General features: G+C 33.4%; 1 protein-coding gene across 4 annotated transcripts; it reads left to right on the top strand.

The window, feature by feature from the left end:
• Positions 1 to 2,459: 2,459 nt before the first annotated feature.
• Positions 2,460 to 9,257, top strand: LOC110601537 (casein kinase II subunit beta-1). 4 transcript variants are annotated; one of them, XM_021738705.2, is made up of 5 exons: positions 2,460 to 2,927; positions 3,914 to 4,132; positions 4,350 to 4,444; positions 4,523 to 4,688; positions 8,729 to 9,257. In XM_021738705.2, the coding sequence occupies exons 1-5, from the start codon at positions 2,714 to 2,716 to the stop codon at positions 8,857 to 8,859; spliced, it is 825 nt and encodes a 274-aa protein (XP_021594397.1). In that variant the 5' UTR covers positions 2,460 to 2,713; the 3' UTR covers positions 8,860 to 9,257. The 4 variants fall into 4 exon arrangements, with proteins under 4 accessions (XP_021594397.1, XP_021594395.1, XP_021594398.1 ...); XM_021738703.2 differs by having other exon boundaries at positions 2,462 to 2,927; positions 4,335 to 4,444; XM_021738706.2 differs by having other exon boundaries at positions 2,463 to 2,927; positions 4,523 to 4,685.
• Positions 9,258 to 19,116: the final 9,859 nt, after the last annotated feature.

Genomic DNA, 19,116 nt, shown 5'->3' with positions numbered 1-19,116 from the left:
CATATCTTTTGAAGTAAGTTGTTAGATGGTTTTATGTGTCTTTTTTATGTGTATTCTATGTGTATACATGTATGGCTAAACATTTGAGGATGAATGTTCTTAAGGGGGAAAGAATGTAATACCCAGCTAAACTTTGATGTTGGAATTCGAACTTTTCGACGGAATCTCCATTGGAATTCAAAATATCGAAACTATAAACTTTAGAAGAGTAAAATGAGTTTTTTACAAAAATGAATTTTAAGTTTTTTAAAATGTGTTTAAAAAAAATAATTCTCAAAACATCAAGGTTCACCCGTTAAACATAAACCGGCAAAACCATCTATATAAGACCTTCAAACCCGATTGTAAGAGGAATTTCTCTCCCTTCAGATGGAGGTAAGTCACACCCTTCTTAACCTTTCTTTCTATGAATTTCTTCAGTCAATCCCCTCTTTTCCTCAAATGGTCTTTGGATTTTGATGGTCAAGCTTGGGTTTTGAGGTTTTTGGCAATCGGGACTCTTCGGAGCTTATCTCTTCCTCGTCTCCAAATTCTCTCTTGCTGTGGTGGTGTCTTCTTCAAAGAGGTAAGTTAAAACTCTTAATTTCTTTTGAGTTCTAAAGAGATTTAAAAGCTATTTTAAAATGAATTTATTACATGCAAGGGTTGAAAATTGAGCTTTAACCATAAGAGATAGATAATTTTCCTTGTTTTGATGGTTTTGATGAATACATATTGAGGTTTAGGTTAGATTGGAAGTGTTTTATGCTCCGAGGTGCTAATATATGATTTTTATTGGTTGCATGTGGCTTTGGTAGTGTTGATGGGATCTAGTTGTAGAAGCAGAATCGGGTTTGGCATTCTGCCAAAACCCAGGTTCGGCCATCGAATATGCACTTGAGACATCCATCTTTGGCGCCATAAGTGTCTCCAAAAGTTTGACTTTCAGATCTGTAAGTGGACTTTAAGCCGCCGAATTTACTGCGGAAAGTCCTCTGTTCAGTTGATCCTAATTAATTTTCTACATATTTTCTTATATGCTTTTAGAGGTTTCTTATGATAGTTTTAAGAGTTATAAAAATTATTTTTAATCCCTCATTTTATATCTATTTGTGTAGGATCAAACTTGGGAAACCATAGAGGCCAGCAGTAAGACAACTGCTTCAGAGTTAGTCTTGCATCAGGCAGAGGTGAGTAGAACTAAACTAAACTATTATTTTAAAGAAATAAAATATTTTAAGAATACTCATGCATCACGAATATCATGTGTATATAATTAGAGTATTTTGCATTAGAATTCATGAATACAATGTATTGCATAATTAATTATTGTTGTGGATGGATATTGGATGATCCACTAGCTCTTGAGTATATTATGATAGATAAGGAAACCCAAATTGAGGCCTATTCTACACCATGACTTTATGGATATGTTATATTACATTTAAGAGGATTATTGGTGGACCAAAATAATTTTTACATCTCTTAAAACTATCCTAAGAAACTCCTAAAAGCATATAAGAAAACATGTAAAAAATTGATTAGGATCTACTGGACAGAGGACTTTCCGCAGCAAATTCGGCTCACAACGGATGCACTTCAGGATCTATGTTTTCTTATATTTTCAGTTATGTATACATATGCACATGCCGAATGTTGATTTATGTGATATAATATTTATGTATATTTTTAAGATAATATTTGGAATATATAAAATGTTACAGGATATATAATAGATTTGTTATGGGCTCCGACGATTTTAAATTAATCTGAACCCTAATTTTAATAGCGGTTCAATTTTTTAGTCGTTACATATATCATATTAAAATTATAATTCATAAATCTAACGTAAATTTTTCATTCAAAATATAAATATCAACAATTAATGCAAATATTAATGGATAAATAAATTTTTATTTTTTTAAAATTTTGTAATACGGTATTATAGTCTTAAGTTATTTTACTTTATTAAAAATAATTTACTTACAATGATGTTGCATATCTATTTAATTGAATAATTTCTAGTTCAACTTTTATATTAAGGTTTGATTATTTAGCACGGTATCGTGTGGCGCAATAAAAAAAAGGCACTTATACCCCATCTTAGATGTCTGGATTCAATCATAAGATATTATAATTACACATAAATATCAAATAAACATACGTAAAGTATGTGTATAGTACAGTTTGTATATCATATGTGATTTTTTATAAAAAATAATTATATTATTAAAGGTAATATTTTATTGAATTGACATTCACTGTCTTAATCTAAATAAGTATATTTAATTAAGTACGGGAAATTTTAAATTTAAAAAAAAAATTTAAAAATTTATTTGATAAAAAAAGCGTGAATTGGATTTATTTGCACTTCTATTACAAGTTGAAGGATTAATTTGAACTTTTTGGAGAGTTAAATGTAAAAAGTGGATATCAACAAAACACGTGATACAGCCACGTGTATATGCACAAGAGCCTCTTAATTTCGCTCCCAGCTTCTCAACCCTATCCCTGCCCTTCTGCCTTCTCTCGCTGGATTCTCTGATGAATAAAGGGGTCTTGATTTCCCAATATCAGTGAAAACTTTATATAATCTGGAGAGGAGTATCGAGAAATTGAGGGAAAAAAAAACCCTGGTTCATTTTCATCCATTCCACGCCATGCGTCCATGATCCTTCCCTGAAGACCAACTCTTACCGTCGCTGCGGAGGAGGAGGAGATCGTCGTCGTCGTCATGTATAGAGACCGAGGGATTGGTGGCTCCAAATCGGAGGTGGGACCTGTCGCTCGGAAGCGGATCAATGATGCCCTTGATAAGCATCTCGAGCGATCTTCTCCCTCTACTTCCAGAACAATCAACGGCAAGGAATTTTCATCGCAGTCTCTTCTCATGGGGAAGCAACCGTCTGATCACAAGGATCCGCTCTCCAAAAACAATGCCTCTGATGGTATTTTCTTTTTTACTATTTTTTTCACGCGTATATTTTGTGTTTTTTTGGCTTTATATATATATTTTTCACGTATAAATATATATTTATTTGTTGGGCTAAACGATTTTTATTCGTACTGTTATTAGGAACTAATAATAATTAAAGCTTTTGGTTTGGATTATAAAGTGGTTAGGAGTAATAGTGATTGCTTCAATTCGAGGCTAATTATGATACTTTTTGAGCGAACATGTAAAGTGTGTTACCTTCCATGATTATCAATCCACAGAATCTACCTTTCTGAAGTGGCAAATTTTCAATTAATGTTGTACTGGGAAGCTTTCTTCTCCAACTCCGTTTAGATATTTGCAAGCTTAGCTAGATTTCCTAGGAATAAGGTTGGCAGAAGTTTTTATTGTTAGTTTCTGTGGAAAATGAGCCAAAAAAGAGGTTGAGGTGAATTAACAATTTTTGGAGTATTATTCATGGTGAATATAAGTTTTCATAAAATTCAATGCATTTATAAAGATGACAGCAGCACATCTATTTGTAAAATTTTTTTATCCTCCCATCGACTGTAAATTTGTGAAATGTGCTAAGATTTATATTTTTTAAATCTTTGATTGTAATTGTCCTTCGCTGTTGCATTTGCATACTGTGTCAGTAATCTCCAATCTGCTCAGATGCTGGGTAGAGAAAAAATTCTTACCTTGACATTCCTGCTTATACTTCATAATGCTCTCTTCCTTTGGGCTACCATTGGACAAGCCTGTCACCTATAAAAGAAAATTAGTTAGGTACACAGTAACTTAATGTGAGCTGACTGACTGGGCTTGGTAATGTAGTTGGTTAGTTATCTACTGAAAGAACCATATTGTTTTGTCTGTGTTGGCTACCCTTTTCCTATGTTTGTATTTTCCTTTTTATTTCAATCTTCATCTTTTTCTTTCTAACACCAGCAATTGATTTTTGGCTGTTGGTTGATGTGAATGTTCTATATACTGTAGAGGAATCTGAGACAGACAGTGAAGAGTCCGATGTTAGTGGTTCTGATGGGGATGACACATCTTGGATCTCATGGTTTTGCAATCTGAGAGGAAATGAATTCTTTTGTGAAGTTGATGATGATTACATTCAAGATGATTTTAATCTCTGTGGGTTGAGCAGCCAAGTTCCTTATTATGATTATGCGCTTGATCTGATTTTGGATGTTGAGTCCTCTCACGGTAATTTCCTTATCTTTAGAAAAGTTCAGATTGAGGGGTGGAATACAATCATGTGTTCATGCATTACTGCCATTATATTGGCACTGTCTCCAAACTTTAGTTGTGTCATCAAACTTGGCATGCATGTATTAGAACTTAGAAGAACATGTTTGTAGCTTGGTTAGTTATTTGATTATTTCTCGCAATTGATCGGGATGGATAGGAGATATGTTTACAGAGGAACAACATGAGTTAGTAGAGTCAGCAGCAGAGATGCTTTATGGACTGATTCATGCCCGATATATATTGACAAGCAAAGGGATGGCAGCTATGGTGAGATTTTGCTGTTAAAGTTTGTTCAGTGTTTAATATTGGGTTACCAGCTAGAATCATGCTGTTGCATTTCTGCAGATGGACAAGTACAAGAATTGTGACTTTGGGAGATGCCCAAGAGTTTATTGCTGTGGACAACCTTGTCTTCCAGTTGGTCAATCAGACATTCCTCGGTCAAGCACTGTCAAGATATGTTGCCCCAGATGTGAAGATATATACTACCCCCGATCCAAATATCAAGGTAGTATCCTTTGTTTCTTTTAACCTTCTTTGCTGCACGTATTCATCTTGGCCCTTAATAACATGCACTTCGATAAATAAGCTTTTCTTATGCTACTTTGATATCAACCTTGGCCCATGGTTTTAAATAATTACGGCTGTTATGGTTACACCCGTGATCTAAAGGCGGAAGAAAATTTGTTCTTGTAATGACCATTTCACCTGTTACATAATGGTAACAGCAGTTCTTTACTGTTACGTAATAGTAACAGTCTGTTACCTTTCTCTTTTTTTTATTTTTTTTTATTTTTATAAATAGTCTCACCTGCACAAATTTCTATCAAAAGTTAACTATCTGTATATAAATCTTCTGCATCTTTTCTCTTAAGCTAAAATCCACTGTTTTTCTAGTTCTACACATCAACAACTTACTAAATTTGAGTTATTCATCTTTGTTTTTGATGGCTTTTACTTGTTAAGGAAAATTATATTTGATATTAGATTTTTATTTGGGAAATTTAAAGTATGAAGAATCATTCTTTCCTATCTACATTGTTATTTAACTTATTTTAGCTTTAAAATTGATTATTGCTAATGACTTCCGACAATGATGGATTGGATATCTTTATTTGATGTATTGGTGCATCTTAGATGTATTCAATTTTATCTCTTTATTTCATGAACTTTGCAATTTTTATGAAAAGAATTTGCATAGAAATAGGCCGGTACCATTTACAACCATTATAGGTCTGTTCCATACCTGTGACCTCGATTGCGAATGTGGCTGAGACTGCGATTGAATCCATTCTTTGTCCTAGACATTCGTTAATATGTTTTTTTGGCTTTTGAACTTTTTCAATTTTGAAGGGGCTAAGAACTATAGTTAGGATTTATAGATATTATATTTAGGTCTTGTCCTTGAGGTTCTTAAAGTTTGTTTCACTGTCTGCTTATGTTCTCTTTAATTTGTGAATTTTCTCTTTAATTTTTGAATTTGCTTTCTTCTAGGAATTGATAAATGTTTTTATATTGGTGTATGAAGGTCATAAGTTTGTATTCATAATGCATTATAAGGTTGTTGTTTGAATTTTTGAAATTGCTGTTGACTCTCTTTGATGTGGGTTTCCTTTTTATCTTTATTTATTTTTCTTAATTTTTTTATATACTTATGCGTCCAGCTAAACTATGTGATACTAAGTGTAGCTGATCTTTTTAGTAATCATCCCTCAACATCAGAGAATGTTTTACTTCTGTCCCTCAATTTGCTACCAAAAATTTCTCAACTTCTAAAATATTACCATGAAATCCCTCGCACCACAATTTGGTCAGCTTATGCATGCCGTATAAAAAAAAAAAGAAAAGCCATATATTCACTTCTTCTCCTCATCCTCCTCGCTCTCTTAAACACAAGTATTTTTAGATCTTATGTATTTCTTAAAATTTTCTATTTACAGTGTGACACTTCCACATATAAGTATTGTTATAAAATTGATCGGATTCTAGTGTGAGGGATTTTTCTATGATGTTTTAGAAGGTTAGGGGTTTTGTGGTAACAAAATGGAGATGAGGGACATAAGCGATTAAGCGGACACCCTCAAAGTTGGGGATGGCTGGTAATATCCCATCTTTCAATTGATATCAAACCCAATTATAGGCCATTTTTATAAAATGCTCTAGCTTGGACTGATTTGGAAAAATTACTTCTTAGTCTTAGAGGTATGCCAAAATTGACATTCGTATTTTTGTATTTTTAAAAAAAAATCAATGGTTTAGTCCGTGGTGTTTAATTCTGTCAAATTCAAAATATCTACATTCACATAATCTTTTAAGAAAGACATTTTGAATTCCTAAAATTCACTTGTCCTCTCTTTTATCTCACCACCACCACAATAATAATCAAATGTCCAATTGGGTCTTCACCATCAACATTTACCCAAGACTCATTTCAGCTATCAGGAGGGGATGAGAACATCCAGAGACCACAACTCGAGATATCATAGACTATTGCTAGGTTAAAATCCCTAAACCTGTAAAACTGAAGTCTATTTTGCAGGCCATCTCCCTTGCACAACCTGCATCTGCCATGTTTAAATCATCACTCTATTTATGCCTTTTCGGTCTCCCCTTCTTTTGAAGCCATCTTATGATGCTAAATGCAATTGAGACCATCTGATTGCAATGATGGTGATTGTTGTTGAACTGTCATTATGTGCCAGTTTGACATTAGGATATAGACTGGTCTAAAGCTCCTGAAGCCTGTATCAAGTCTAATATCTCTTAATCCACAATGAAGACTCAACTAGAAAAAACCTAAGCCACTAGTTTGCATGAAGCAAGGGCCTTGGTGAAGATGGCCACAATGCGGACATGGTCCATAAGATGATACTGATCTTGACTCTGCACTATTCTGCTCATTGTAGCCAGAGCTATAACCTTGTCTCTAGCTTCTTTTTTTATGCCTACGTCTTCCTTAGTTAGGTTTCTTAGAAATAGATTGTTGATTACTCCAGCTATAGGGCCTCTGGTAGTACCCATGTGGAAAGCTCATAGGTCTCCAAAATTTTTCGATGGTGGGAAATTATAAAATTGGTGCTTAATCAAAGTTCTCAATGAGTAATATATGCTGGTAGCTTCAGATTTTGATAGGACATATGGTGTGGGAGAAATTTTATTAGAAAACAAAAAGGGTTATAAACTTGAATGCTTGATTCCTACAAATCTTGAACAGCAGTGGGTAAACTTGGTATCCATGTGAAGTCTGTGAGTGGAGGAGTCTAAAGAGACCAACTTTGCTAGAAATGATGGCTGGAAGCATGAGAAATTAGAAAAAAAAAAAAAAAAAACTGAAACTGAACCTATACTGTGTTAAGCCAGAAAACTTGACTTTCCAACTGTATCTAGTAATAGCTGGCTTCCTTGTAGGGGTTGAGGAGGTTTAGCAGCAGTTGAGAGATTGTGGGTTGGCCAAAGAAGAAAGAAAGGAAGGAAGGGAAGGGGAAGGCATCGCGTGTGGGGAAGGAGGAAAATGAGAAAGGAGCAGTTTTATTCGATCTATCCATTTCTACAAGTTCAATCGAACCTAACCGGAAACGGATTTCATCTCTGATCTTCTGTACTCTGCCATAGGAACCAAAATAAGTCCACAAACGTTCCCTTGTTTGTTTTTGTATTTACTTCAGTGGCTATACTGTAATGCCATTCCTAGAAGAAGTGAAAGGAAGTGAAGGGAGGATAGCGACAAACAATAAAGGTGCAGATGAAGATAGATTTCGATAATATAAATTTTCAATAATACGAAAAAATAATTTATTTCAAAGAGTAGTTTGATCATTTTTCAAGTAATTAACAGAATTTAAACAGAAAATCGGCCAGTTGAACATTGAAGTTGATGGAATTAAAATGCAGGGACAAAACTGTTGTCTTTTATATGGGGATACATGTGTTAATTTTGTCATCAAAGACTAAAAAGTAATTCTCCATTATATGAATATATAGATATATACGCACACTATTTCTGGTCTAAGTTGAGCTTCAGCTGGAGCCTTCCATTAAGCTGGAACATTCCATTGAGCTGTTCTCACACAAATATTTGAGTTGGCTTATTTTCAGACTTTTGTCAAGGCATGAAGCACATGCATGTGGCTCTGGTTACCTTTCTTTTACCCTTTTTTAGGTGTCAGTTTCAGCTTACAACCTCCATCTATATCTGTTATTTTGGAACTTGGATCCCATAATAAACTGTATTTTTTTTGCCTTGTTTTCAAGTATTGTTGTATCTAAGAAGTTCCACAGATAGTTTACTTAGACTGAAGAAACTTATTCTGACATCTCAAAATGGTACCATAAGAATTAATTCAGGATGGAGATGTAGTTTGGGGAATTCCCTCACATTGTCTTGTGTAATTTGAACTGTAATAAGTTAGATGGTGGAAGAGTATAAGGATGGTTATGGTGTTTTATTAACTGAGCTTCTATATGTTAAGACTTCATGTTCTCATGTTTATGTTTCACTCTACGTCCTGGCTATGCTTTTATATTTCTTAAAGTTTCCTTAACTTTATTTAGACATTGATGGAGCCTACTTTGGAACAACATTTCCTCACCTCTTCTTGATGACATACGGGCACCTCAAGCCACAAAAGCCGTCACAGAGTTATGTTCCAAGAGTATTTGGGTTTAAAATACACAAACCTTGACAGGGGAAGTTTTACCTTAATGTCCAAGAGTTTTGCAAAGGTGAAAGTCGTGCAAGATGCCATAAATCTGCCCTGCATCAACTCCAAAAAGACCAGAAAATAATGGGGAAAAATTCACTCTCGTATGTTCAAGGAAGTGCCATTAAGATATGCAGTCTTGTTGGACAAGTAGTCTTCAAATATTAGTTTGTTAAGTACCTACAGCTTCTTTTCCTTTCAGTCTGAGTTGCAAATTTGCAACTTAGTTTTTTCCTCAGGCTTCTTTGTACGTACTTAATTAGCATCAGAGATATTGGCAGCTCTCAAACTTTCTCCAGAAATTCTGTAATTTTGTTATATTTGGCACTCTTTATTATACTCGTCTTTAAAGCTAATGGGATTTCATGTGCGGTTTGATATCGTGTTGTATCATCTGATTTATTTCTTTCTTCTTGCTGATGATTTGCTGAGATTCTATTTAGGAAAGAGCAGGCAGGGGCCGGTCCAAATTGTGAACGGGACTGAGATTGGATTGGCCCATTCAACAGTCTTGGTTCATGAACCGATTCAAAAGAGGGATATAGGGGTGTTTAGGCCCTGCATTTGTTGGACTGGAATCGAAACAAAGGGTAACCAGTCTGATAAAGAAGATTTTTCTTATGGCTAAAAAAAAAAGTCTATTTTTTAATTTTTGTTGAATTATACTTTATTTTTATTTTTTATTAATTAAAATAATTTTTTTTACTGTCTGATCAAATGCGTTGGAAATTTACAAAATTAACAAGTTAATATTTTTCATTATTAAATATATTTAAAAATTACTATTTATACTATTATTTATTTATTTTTAATTTTTATTCATAATTTTATAATAATAATATAAAATTATTATAAATTAATTTTTCTTAAATTTTTCTAATATGTTTAGTATTTAATATTAGTTTTAAAACTATCATTAAAAAAATAATATTTTTAAATATATTAATTATGAAGTATTAAATATTAATTTAAAATAATATTTAATATAATTTAATTAAAAATAATAAAATAATTTTTTAGGATGCATTAAATTATTTTTTTAACTTTTAAATATAATATTAATTTATATTTTTTAAAAAATTATATTGAGTGGATTTTTTTTTTAAAATATGAATTAAATATTTAATTGTTTAATCTGATTTGATTAAGTGATTAAAAAAATATAATTCATATAAAATTATAAATTCAATTTCTATCTTTTATATTCAAAAAAATATTAATAAAATAAATAATTATGAATAAAACCCTAAACTTTTAGTTTTGTTGAAATTTTATTTTAAATTTTTAAATTATTATTAATTTTATTCTGAAATTTATTGATTTTGCATGGATGTGCGTGGTGAAGGATGCAAAATGTTTTTAAATTTTTAATAGTATAAATAATGATATAGTATAATTAAAATAATTTTAGAAATTTAAATTTAATTAGGAAAAGATATAGAGTATAATTACAATACAAGAAAATTAAAAGTATAAGTTAACTTTTAAAAAAGTTATATTGGTTCTTTTTAATTTTTTTTATTAAAAATTAAAATAAATATATCTTATGAACCTTTATATTAGAAATTTGTATTCAAACTGGTCTAAATAGGGATCAGACCATAGTCCAATTTAGGGCTATAATTGTTTGGAGCGGAAGGTGGTTTCGGCCTGAAGCTGGGCCAATTATGCATTAGTTTCAACTGTCAACAAGGGTTGAAATGGTAGAGGGTGTAACTTGCAAGAAACGGCTACTCTGCATCACCTAAAGCTCGGGTGATGTTGGGGTGGGTGGACAAGCTCTAGCTTAAACATTGCCAGTAGCGGTGTCAAAATGGGTGGGACCAGTTCGATCTGTGCAGATTTTATCTCAAAACGAATTGAGTTAAGAAATTTTATTAAAAAATAAATTTTTAATATTTAAATTCAGTTCGACTCACAGCGAGCATGGATATATTCATTTTTTTTAATTAAATTAATTAAATTTTCACTATTATATTAATCATAATTAATAAATAAAAAATGCTATAATCAATAAATAAATTTTTAATATTTAAATTCAATTTGATTCACAGCGAGCACGCATATATATATATATATTTTAATTGAATTGAAATAAAAAAAGAAGTAATTAAATTTTTATTATTATATTAATTATAATTAATAAATGAAGAAAAATACTATAATTAATAAATAAATTTTATTTTTTTATTAATTTAATCAGATACTATAATTACTTAATATGCATCATATATTAACAAAAATTAATATAAAAAGTAATTAAAAAATTATAATTTTTAACCACTTTCACAATTAAAAATTTTCAAATAAAAAAAATAATTTAATATATAATTAAACTAAAATATAAATAAAATTTATTAAAATCATCTAAATAATAAAATAAATTTATTAAAAATTATACTTCTCTTTTAATCCAATCACGTAGCCGCCAATCCATCCAAGTTAAGCTTCCTTACGAAGAGCTAGCTGGAGATGTCGACCTCAACCTTTCTTCAACGCGCTCACTTACTCTTACAAAAGAGAAGAAGCATCCAGTTCAAGTGAAAAAGAAATGGGTCTGGAATCTCTAGATATGTCAGCCTTCCTCAAATTATTGAATGACAAAAGCAAATATAGATGTGAAAAGGAAGGAGGATAACTGAAGAACAAGAAGGAGAAAGACAAAGGGAGAAACCAGCAACAATAGTGAAAATTAAGAATGGGTAGTTGGCTTTGAGAGAGGGAGGGAGGGAGGGATAAAGGAAGAAGAGAAGTGGATCAGGGTTTTGAGGTAGGAGAATAGGACACTAACGTCCTTTGTAACCACTACTGAAGAAAAAAAGACAAATGAAAAACATGGCAATCAAAGGAAAAGACAAGCAACTGCTTCAACAAAACTCAGGAACTTCTCAAAGAAAGCCATAGAACCCAACGGTAGATCTCCACCCACCATCTTTGTATCCCGATTCTCTACTATTCATTTTACTTTGTAAAATATATATATTTTTTTCTCTCAATTAGGTATAATGTGAAATTTATGGATTAGCATATAAAATGTATCCACTTCTCACACATATATTTTATTTTTATGATTTTTAACATAATTTTAATATTTAAATTTTCTAATTTTTTAGATAATATGTTTTAATAAATTTTCCTATTTTATAAGTTTAAAAGAGAGAAAAAGAGGACCACATTACAAAAATTTGAAAAGAGAAACTATAAATCATGTTATTTTTTTTATAAAAAAATAATTTTACTTTCAGAAAATACCTAATATTTGTTATCAGATTTTATCATTAATCCTACAAAGATCCTCTTACTCCATATCCTTATCCTCTTTCATTAACGGTCACTAATGAAAATTTCAAATTTTCTCTTCCAGATGAAACCCTTGGTCTTAATAAGGAAATCTGATATTATATTTTCTGCATATCTTTTTCCTCACTCTCGGCCTTGATTTCTGCCAATTAATGATTCTAATCAGTCTCGATTTCAGTCAATCAATGATTATAATAAACAATTGTAATTTATATTCTTTCCAGGTATTCACTGTACAACCCTTTATTTATTGCATTCTTCTGTAATGAAATAATACAACCTTCATTTGTTCAAATCATTCAAATCTGTTTATGGTATTAAAGCTGCCCTACTCTAACGAGCTTCCCATTTTTTTCATTTCCGCCATGGCCAATAACAACAACACATCAATTCCATCTGCCATACACAGCTCCTCCCTAACTTCCTCATCAGCAACATCAAATCTCAATATGCCTAACACACCCATTTAGAGTAACCAATTCATCACTATCAACTCAGCCACTCAACTTCCTATCAAACTGGCAGCAACAATTATCTCACCTGAAAGGCCCAACATGACCTCCCGCTATTCGGATATGACCTTACTTCCTATATCGATGGCACCTTTCCTTACCCACCATCCACATGTCCTACATATAAAGCTTGGATTCGACAAGATGGTCTCATCATGCATGCTATTATGGCATCCGTTGATCCCACCATTGCACCGGTTGTTGCCACCACTGCCACAGCTCATATTGCCTGGACCAAACTTGCTCATCAATTTGCAAACAAGTCTCAATCATGCATGTATGGTCTCCTAGACTCTCTCGCTCGTCTAACTAAAGGTAAAAATCAATAGCTCAGTACCTTAGTGAAATCAGAAGAATAACAGATGAACTTGCTATTGCAGAAGCTCCCATTAGTGACTCTGCCGTTATCATCAAAATTCTCAGTTGCCTCGGTCCAGAATACAATGATATCAGTGCTGCCATCTGATCCAGAGATACACCAATCTCTCTTAAAGAGCTCTTTGACAAATTAAGTAGACATGAAATTTTTCTCCTTCATCAACAAGAGACTCCATCCATTACTGTTCAATACAACCAACGCTCTAACAACCAAAACCGTAACCAGCATCGGCCATCTAATAATAATCAACATCGCAAGACTTTCTCCTTCAATGGGCATACCAATGGACCTCGCTCCCAAAATCCCAACAACTCTAATAGAAACTCTAATTGGCGTTCCTCTGAGCCAAACACCAATAACAGGCCTCGTGTTCAATGCCAATTATGTGATAAATTTGGCCACATTGCTTGAGTCTGCCGCTCCCGCTCTCATAATCCTGAAAATATTGCTCGCGCAAATTATTCCACATGCAAATCCTCTATTGAAGGGAATTGGTTTCTCGATACTAGAGATACTAGAGCTTCTTACCATATCACCTCTGACACACACAACCTACAGACCTTCTCTGATTATACAGGCCTTGATGATGTGATCATTGGTGATGGTAATGGTATTAAAATTACACACACAAGAAACACCTCTCTTGCCTCTCCTACCCGTCAATTTCAATTAAGAAATATTTTGTGTGCACCTGCTATTCACAGAAATTTAATATCTGTTTCTCAGTTTTATGAGTAAAATAGAATTTCTATTGAATTCTTTCCTACTTTCATTGTTGTGAAGCATTTGAAGATGGGGCACCCCTTGCTCAAGGCCCAAATAGAACTCAGACTCAAATAAACTGATCTCTCACCTCCCATTGCCTATACTGCTTCATCTACAACACAACCGTCCTTAAAGCTTTGGCATCGTCAGCTTCGGCATCCTCATTTAAAAATACTAAGGTTTATTATTTCACAATTTATTTTTCCTTAATTTTACTCTTCTACGGATTATTGTAACTCTTGTCTTTGTAATAAAAGCCATCGCCTGCCATTTAAACAATCCACCTTGATAAGCTCACGACCATTAGAGCTTTTATACACTAACGTGTGGGGACCATAACCTATCACTTCTGATTAAGGGTATAGATTTTATGTATTTTTGTTGATCATTTCACCAAATATACATGGATACATGGCTCTTGCCCCTCAAAAAGAAATCAAATGTTGTTTCTATCTTTACTCCTTTTAAATTACTTATCGAAAATTTCTTTAAATGCACCATTGCCAGTGTCTACTCCGATGGTGGTGGAGAATATGCAAGCTTAACAAAATCTCTTTCAGACTTAGGCATTCAACATCTCTTCTCTCCTCCCCAAACACCTCAAAGAGTTGGTAGTGCTGAAAGGCGTCATCGCCATATCATAGAAACTGCCTTGACTCTTCTACATTAAGCTTCTATTCCTTTTGCTTATTGGCCCTATGCCTGCTCCACAGCTATGTATCTCATCAACAGAATGACCACTCCTATCCTAAAAGGTAAGTCACCTTATGAATCTCTTTTTCATAACTCACCCAATTACCTCATTCTTTGTACCTTCGGTGGTCTTTGCTACCCATGGCTTCGCCCATATTCTGCCCACAAACTTAACCTAAAATCTAGACCATACGTCTTCTTTGGCTATTCCACAAAATATCACAGTTACTAATGCTTTGATCCATCCACTTCTAAAGTTTTTCTTTTGCGCCACATTGTCTTCCTTGAAAACCAGATTCCCTTTGCCACTACATTCTTCTCATTAATTATCTCGTGTAACAAACACCGCCTTTTCTACCTGGCTTGATGCCACTTCCACAATATCTAACCCCCCATCCTCCTCTCCTATCTCCACATCTATTATCTCTATTGAGATTCCTCATGTCCCATCCATGTTCGCTCTCTCCTCCACACCACCGTCTATATCTCCTTCCTTACCTCCTTCTACTTTGATCCACTCAGGAGAGACATCGGGCCCTTCAACAACATTAGACTCTATTCCGACCTTGGGTGAGGTTCCTTCCTCTTCTTCTCCGTCCAAACAGGTAAGTACTCATAACCCTTCTCAACCTCGTATCATAATATTTTCAAACCAAAGAAACCTTTTGATTACATGGTTCTCTCAGTGTCCACAGGTTCCCTTGTGACCCCACATACTTATACGCAAGCTGTCAAATATGAAGAGTGGCGTCTTGTAATGCGTGTTGAAATTGATGCTCTTGCTCGCAATTAAAAATGGTCTCTTATTCCACCTTCTAGCACACAAAATATTATTGGGTGCAATATTGAATACTTCAAAGGACTACTAGTTGCCAAGGGGTTTCATCAACACTCTGGTATTGATTTCACTTCTACTTTCAGTCCAGTGGTCAAACCAACCACTATCCGCCTCATTCTCACTCTTGCCGCCTTTTATAAATAGCCTCTCTATCAACTTGACCTTGAACTTTAGATGAAGAGGTTTACATGCAGCAACCTCCTGGTTTTGTTGACTAGCAACATCCCACCCGTGTCTATAAACTTCACAAGGCAATCTATGGTCTTTGTGAAACTCCTCGGCCATGGTGCAATGAATTCAGGAAGTTCAGATACTCTGTGTTATTGGTTCCAAATCTGATGCATCTCTTTTTATAATGCATCAAGCCAACTATATTATCTTTCTCCTTGTCTATGTGGATGATATTCTATTGACAGGCTCCTCCACTACTAAAATTCATGAACTCAATGCTACCCTCGCTGCCCGCTTCTCTCTTAAAGACATGCAACCTCTTAGATATTTCCTTAGTATTAAAGTTTGTCACACTCCTATTGGTATCCTTCTATCTCAACAAAAGTATATTGCTAATCTTCTTCACCGGTTCAACATGTTAGATGCCAAAGGTGTTAAAATCCCACTTGTGACTTTTCAATCTCTTCAACTTGATAATGGCACCGCCCCTTCCGACCCAAAGTAGTACTGCCAAGCAGTTGGTGGCCTTCAATACCTTTTCATCACTCGGCCAGACATATCATTTGCTGTTAATAAATTATCTCAATTCATGTATCGTCCAACTCATACACACTGGCAAGCTTATAAACAAGTTATACGCTACCTCAAACACACAACTACCTTTGGTCTCCAACTTGCACCCAGAGCCCCCCTTAAACTTGTGGCCTTCTCTGATTCTGATTGGAGTGGTGATTTAGATAATAAATGTTATACTGGAGCTTATGTTTTATTCCTTGGGGGATCCCCATCAGCTGGTCCTCCAAAAAGTAATGCACTGTTGCTCGCTCCTTAACTGAAGCCGAATACAAGGCTCTTGCCAACACTGCTGCTGAAACAAACAGGGTTGTCAATCTCTTTAAAGAGCTTTATCTCACTCTTCCTATTGTTCCAACTATCTGCTGTAATAACTTAGAGGCCACATTTCTCTCCCAAAATCTGGTTTTCCATAGTCGTATGAAGCATCTAGCTCTTGACTATCACTTTGTCCGCAAACAAGTTCGTGACCATACACTTGTTGTTAAACATGTTCTGTCATCTTCCTAACTTGCTGATTCCTTGACCAAGGTAGTACCTCCAGCTACTTTCCTTCACCATCGATCTAAGATAGGTGTTGTCGACTCACCCCTATCTTGCGGGGCATAATAAGAAAACCTAATATTATATTCTCTGCAGATCTTTCCCTTCATTCTTAGCCTTGATCTCTGCTAATCAATGATTCTAATCGGTCTTGATTTCAGTCAATCAGTGATTACAATCAACAACTGTAGTTTATATTCTTTCCATGTATTCATTGTACAAATATGTATTTATAGCATTCTTCTGTAATGAAATAACACAGTTTTCATTTGTTCAAATCATTCAAACTTGTTTAGGCTTAAATCTTAAATTTTAAGATAAACACCACTGTTTACCGTAACATCAACAATCCAACATCATTCTTTTCTCCTCTTCCCTGACACGGAACCCTACAGCACAAGCCTCAAACCCACACGCACAAGCCTCAAACCCACACGCACAAATAGATATGGAATCCAAAAATTTGATAAATCCACCTCCTATGGTACCCCAAACTTAGAGAAACTGAAACACCAATGATAGAAGGATTTAGATAAGAATCTGACATATGCCACAACGAATAGTTGATAAGTTAGCCAAGATTCATGGTGCAATTGATGAAAGCAAATTTTCACTCTCACCCAAAGCAATATACGCCAAAGGCATGAAAAGAATTCTGAAATTTTAATTAAAAGTTGCCTCTTACAATTGTTTCTTATCCTTATATAGTAAGGAGAAAAGACAAATAAAACCCTAATACACTCTTCTTAGGCCTGACTTAAACACATAAGACCCAAGTCCAATCACACACAAAATAACACATAAGTATTAAAACATAAGTCTAAAACATGGCCCAACACTCTAAAACTTAAAAGATAAAATATGGCCAGAATACAAGGCCAAACAAAGCTAAAATAAAATAAGTGTTTAAATAATAACAATATAGCAAGCCTACCATGAAAAAGCTAAATCTTCACAAAAACCCTTCTTGATCTTTATTTTAGACTTTCCTCTGTGTGGTTTTAGCCCATAGGTTTGATTAGGCTCCCTAAGCCTATGATTGCAAGTGTTGCACCAAATCTGCTCCATATGAGTTGAAGCACGCTTCAAATATATATGGATCATATAAATATGATTTTGAACTCCTTTTAGATTCATTTGAATGAAATAAATTTGCTTCACACCATTGTTAGAAGTTTGCCCTATTGGATCCGTATCACTCCTCTTTAACTACCACCGAGTAATTCCTTCCTTCAGTTGGAAAGTCACAATAAAAGGTGCCTTTTGTTGTGGCCTGATCAGGAAGAGGTGGAGACCAACATCAAACCATTTTTTACAACCAATGAGATGGTGTTTTTCCATTTAGTCCATATTTGAGGCTGTCTATTCAAAAGCTAATAATATTTAGGTCCAAATTATTATTGATTATTAATAATTATTATTGATTATTAATATTAAGACAGCTCTGGAGTTCTACTCATTATCTCATGGTATGTGTTGTATCTGAGTTTTTTTTAAAAAAAAAAGAGCTCTCAATAATTTTTTTTGATGGAATAGACTGAAAGGTTGTGAATTATATCCAGTAGCTTATGGGAATTCACTTGAAGAATAAAGGAAATAGAACTTAACTATTGAACAAAAGAATGAAAGGGAAACCAGAGGGAAAAACGAAAGAAGGTGAGAAAAGTTCATAGGTGACCCGTTTATAAAAATAGAAAAAAATGTGGCGAAAGATTCGTGGAAAAAGGTTCAACTCGCCCTTGAACTTCTCATCAAGATTTAAGCAAGCATAAAATGACCTTTTTGGCTGAAATAATGCTTTGAATTTTGCATTTAAGTTGAATGAGTCATGATCTAGTCACACTCATTTTCTAATAATAAATATTATTTTTTTAATAATATAATATTATCAAATACTAAAACTTATTCACTATTTTTCTTCTTGTATTTTAGTACTCTTAAATTTATTTTATTAAAAAGAGTAAATACTTTTTATATTTAAATTATAAAATTAATCTTTTTATTATTAGAAATATATTATTTTATTAGGTTATAATTTATTTGGATCTAAAAATAAAATTTAAGGTTTTAATTAACAGAAAAAATTAAATTTAAATTATTTAAACTTTGATAAAAAGTTATTTAAAAAGTTAAGGGGTTAATTTGAAATTTTTGTTAAGATTCATTAGAACTCGTGTTATTCTTAATGTTGCTTGTTCTGGTACTTGTGTGAACTGGGAAGAGCAAGATATTTTAGGGTTTAAGTGATTTCTTTTTTTTTTTTTATCTATTTTGGCGGTGATTTTTACTTTTCTTTAAACAATTAACTATTGAAAGATCGAAAAAACTTATCTAAACTGAATTTATATATATTTGTAGTCTAAAATAATAACAGAGCATATAAAATTAAAAAATTTATGTATTTATAATACAAATTTATGTAAGTGTGATTTAAATAAAAATTACTTTCGAAAAATTATAACGCT

Source organism: Manihot esculenta, chromosome 15, assembly GCF_001659605.2.
Source record: "Manihot esculenta cultivar AM560-2 chromosome 15, M.esculenta_v8, whole genome shotgun sequence".
NCBI classification, from domain to species: Eukaryota; Viridiplantae; Streptophyta; class Magnoliopsida; order Malpighiales; family Euphorbiaceae; genus Manihot; species Manihot esculenta.
This window is presented reverse-complemented; position numbering and strand designations above follow the sequence as displayed.

Bases quoted from the DNA above. Each gene is read 5' to 3' on its own strand.
- LOC110601537 (XM_021738703.2), top strand. From the start codon at position 2,714: ATGTATAGAGACCGAGGGATTGGTGGCTCCAAATCGGAGGTGGGACCT. The intron at 2,928-3,913 runs GTATTTTCTTTT...TATATACTGTAG, and splicing joins CAAAAACAATGCCTCTGATG to AGGAATCTGAGACAGACAGT. The intron at 4,133-4,334 runs GTAATTTCCTTA...CGGGATGGATAG, and splicing joins GGATGTTGAGTCCTCTCACG to GAGATATGTTTACAGAGGAA.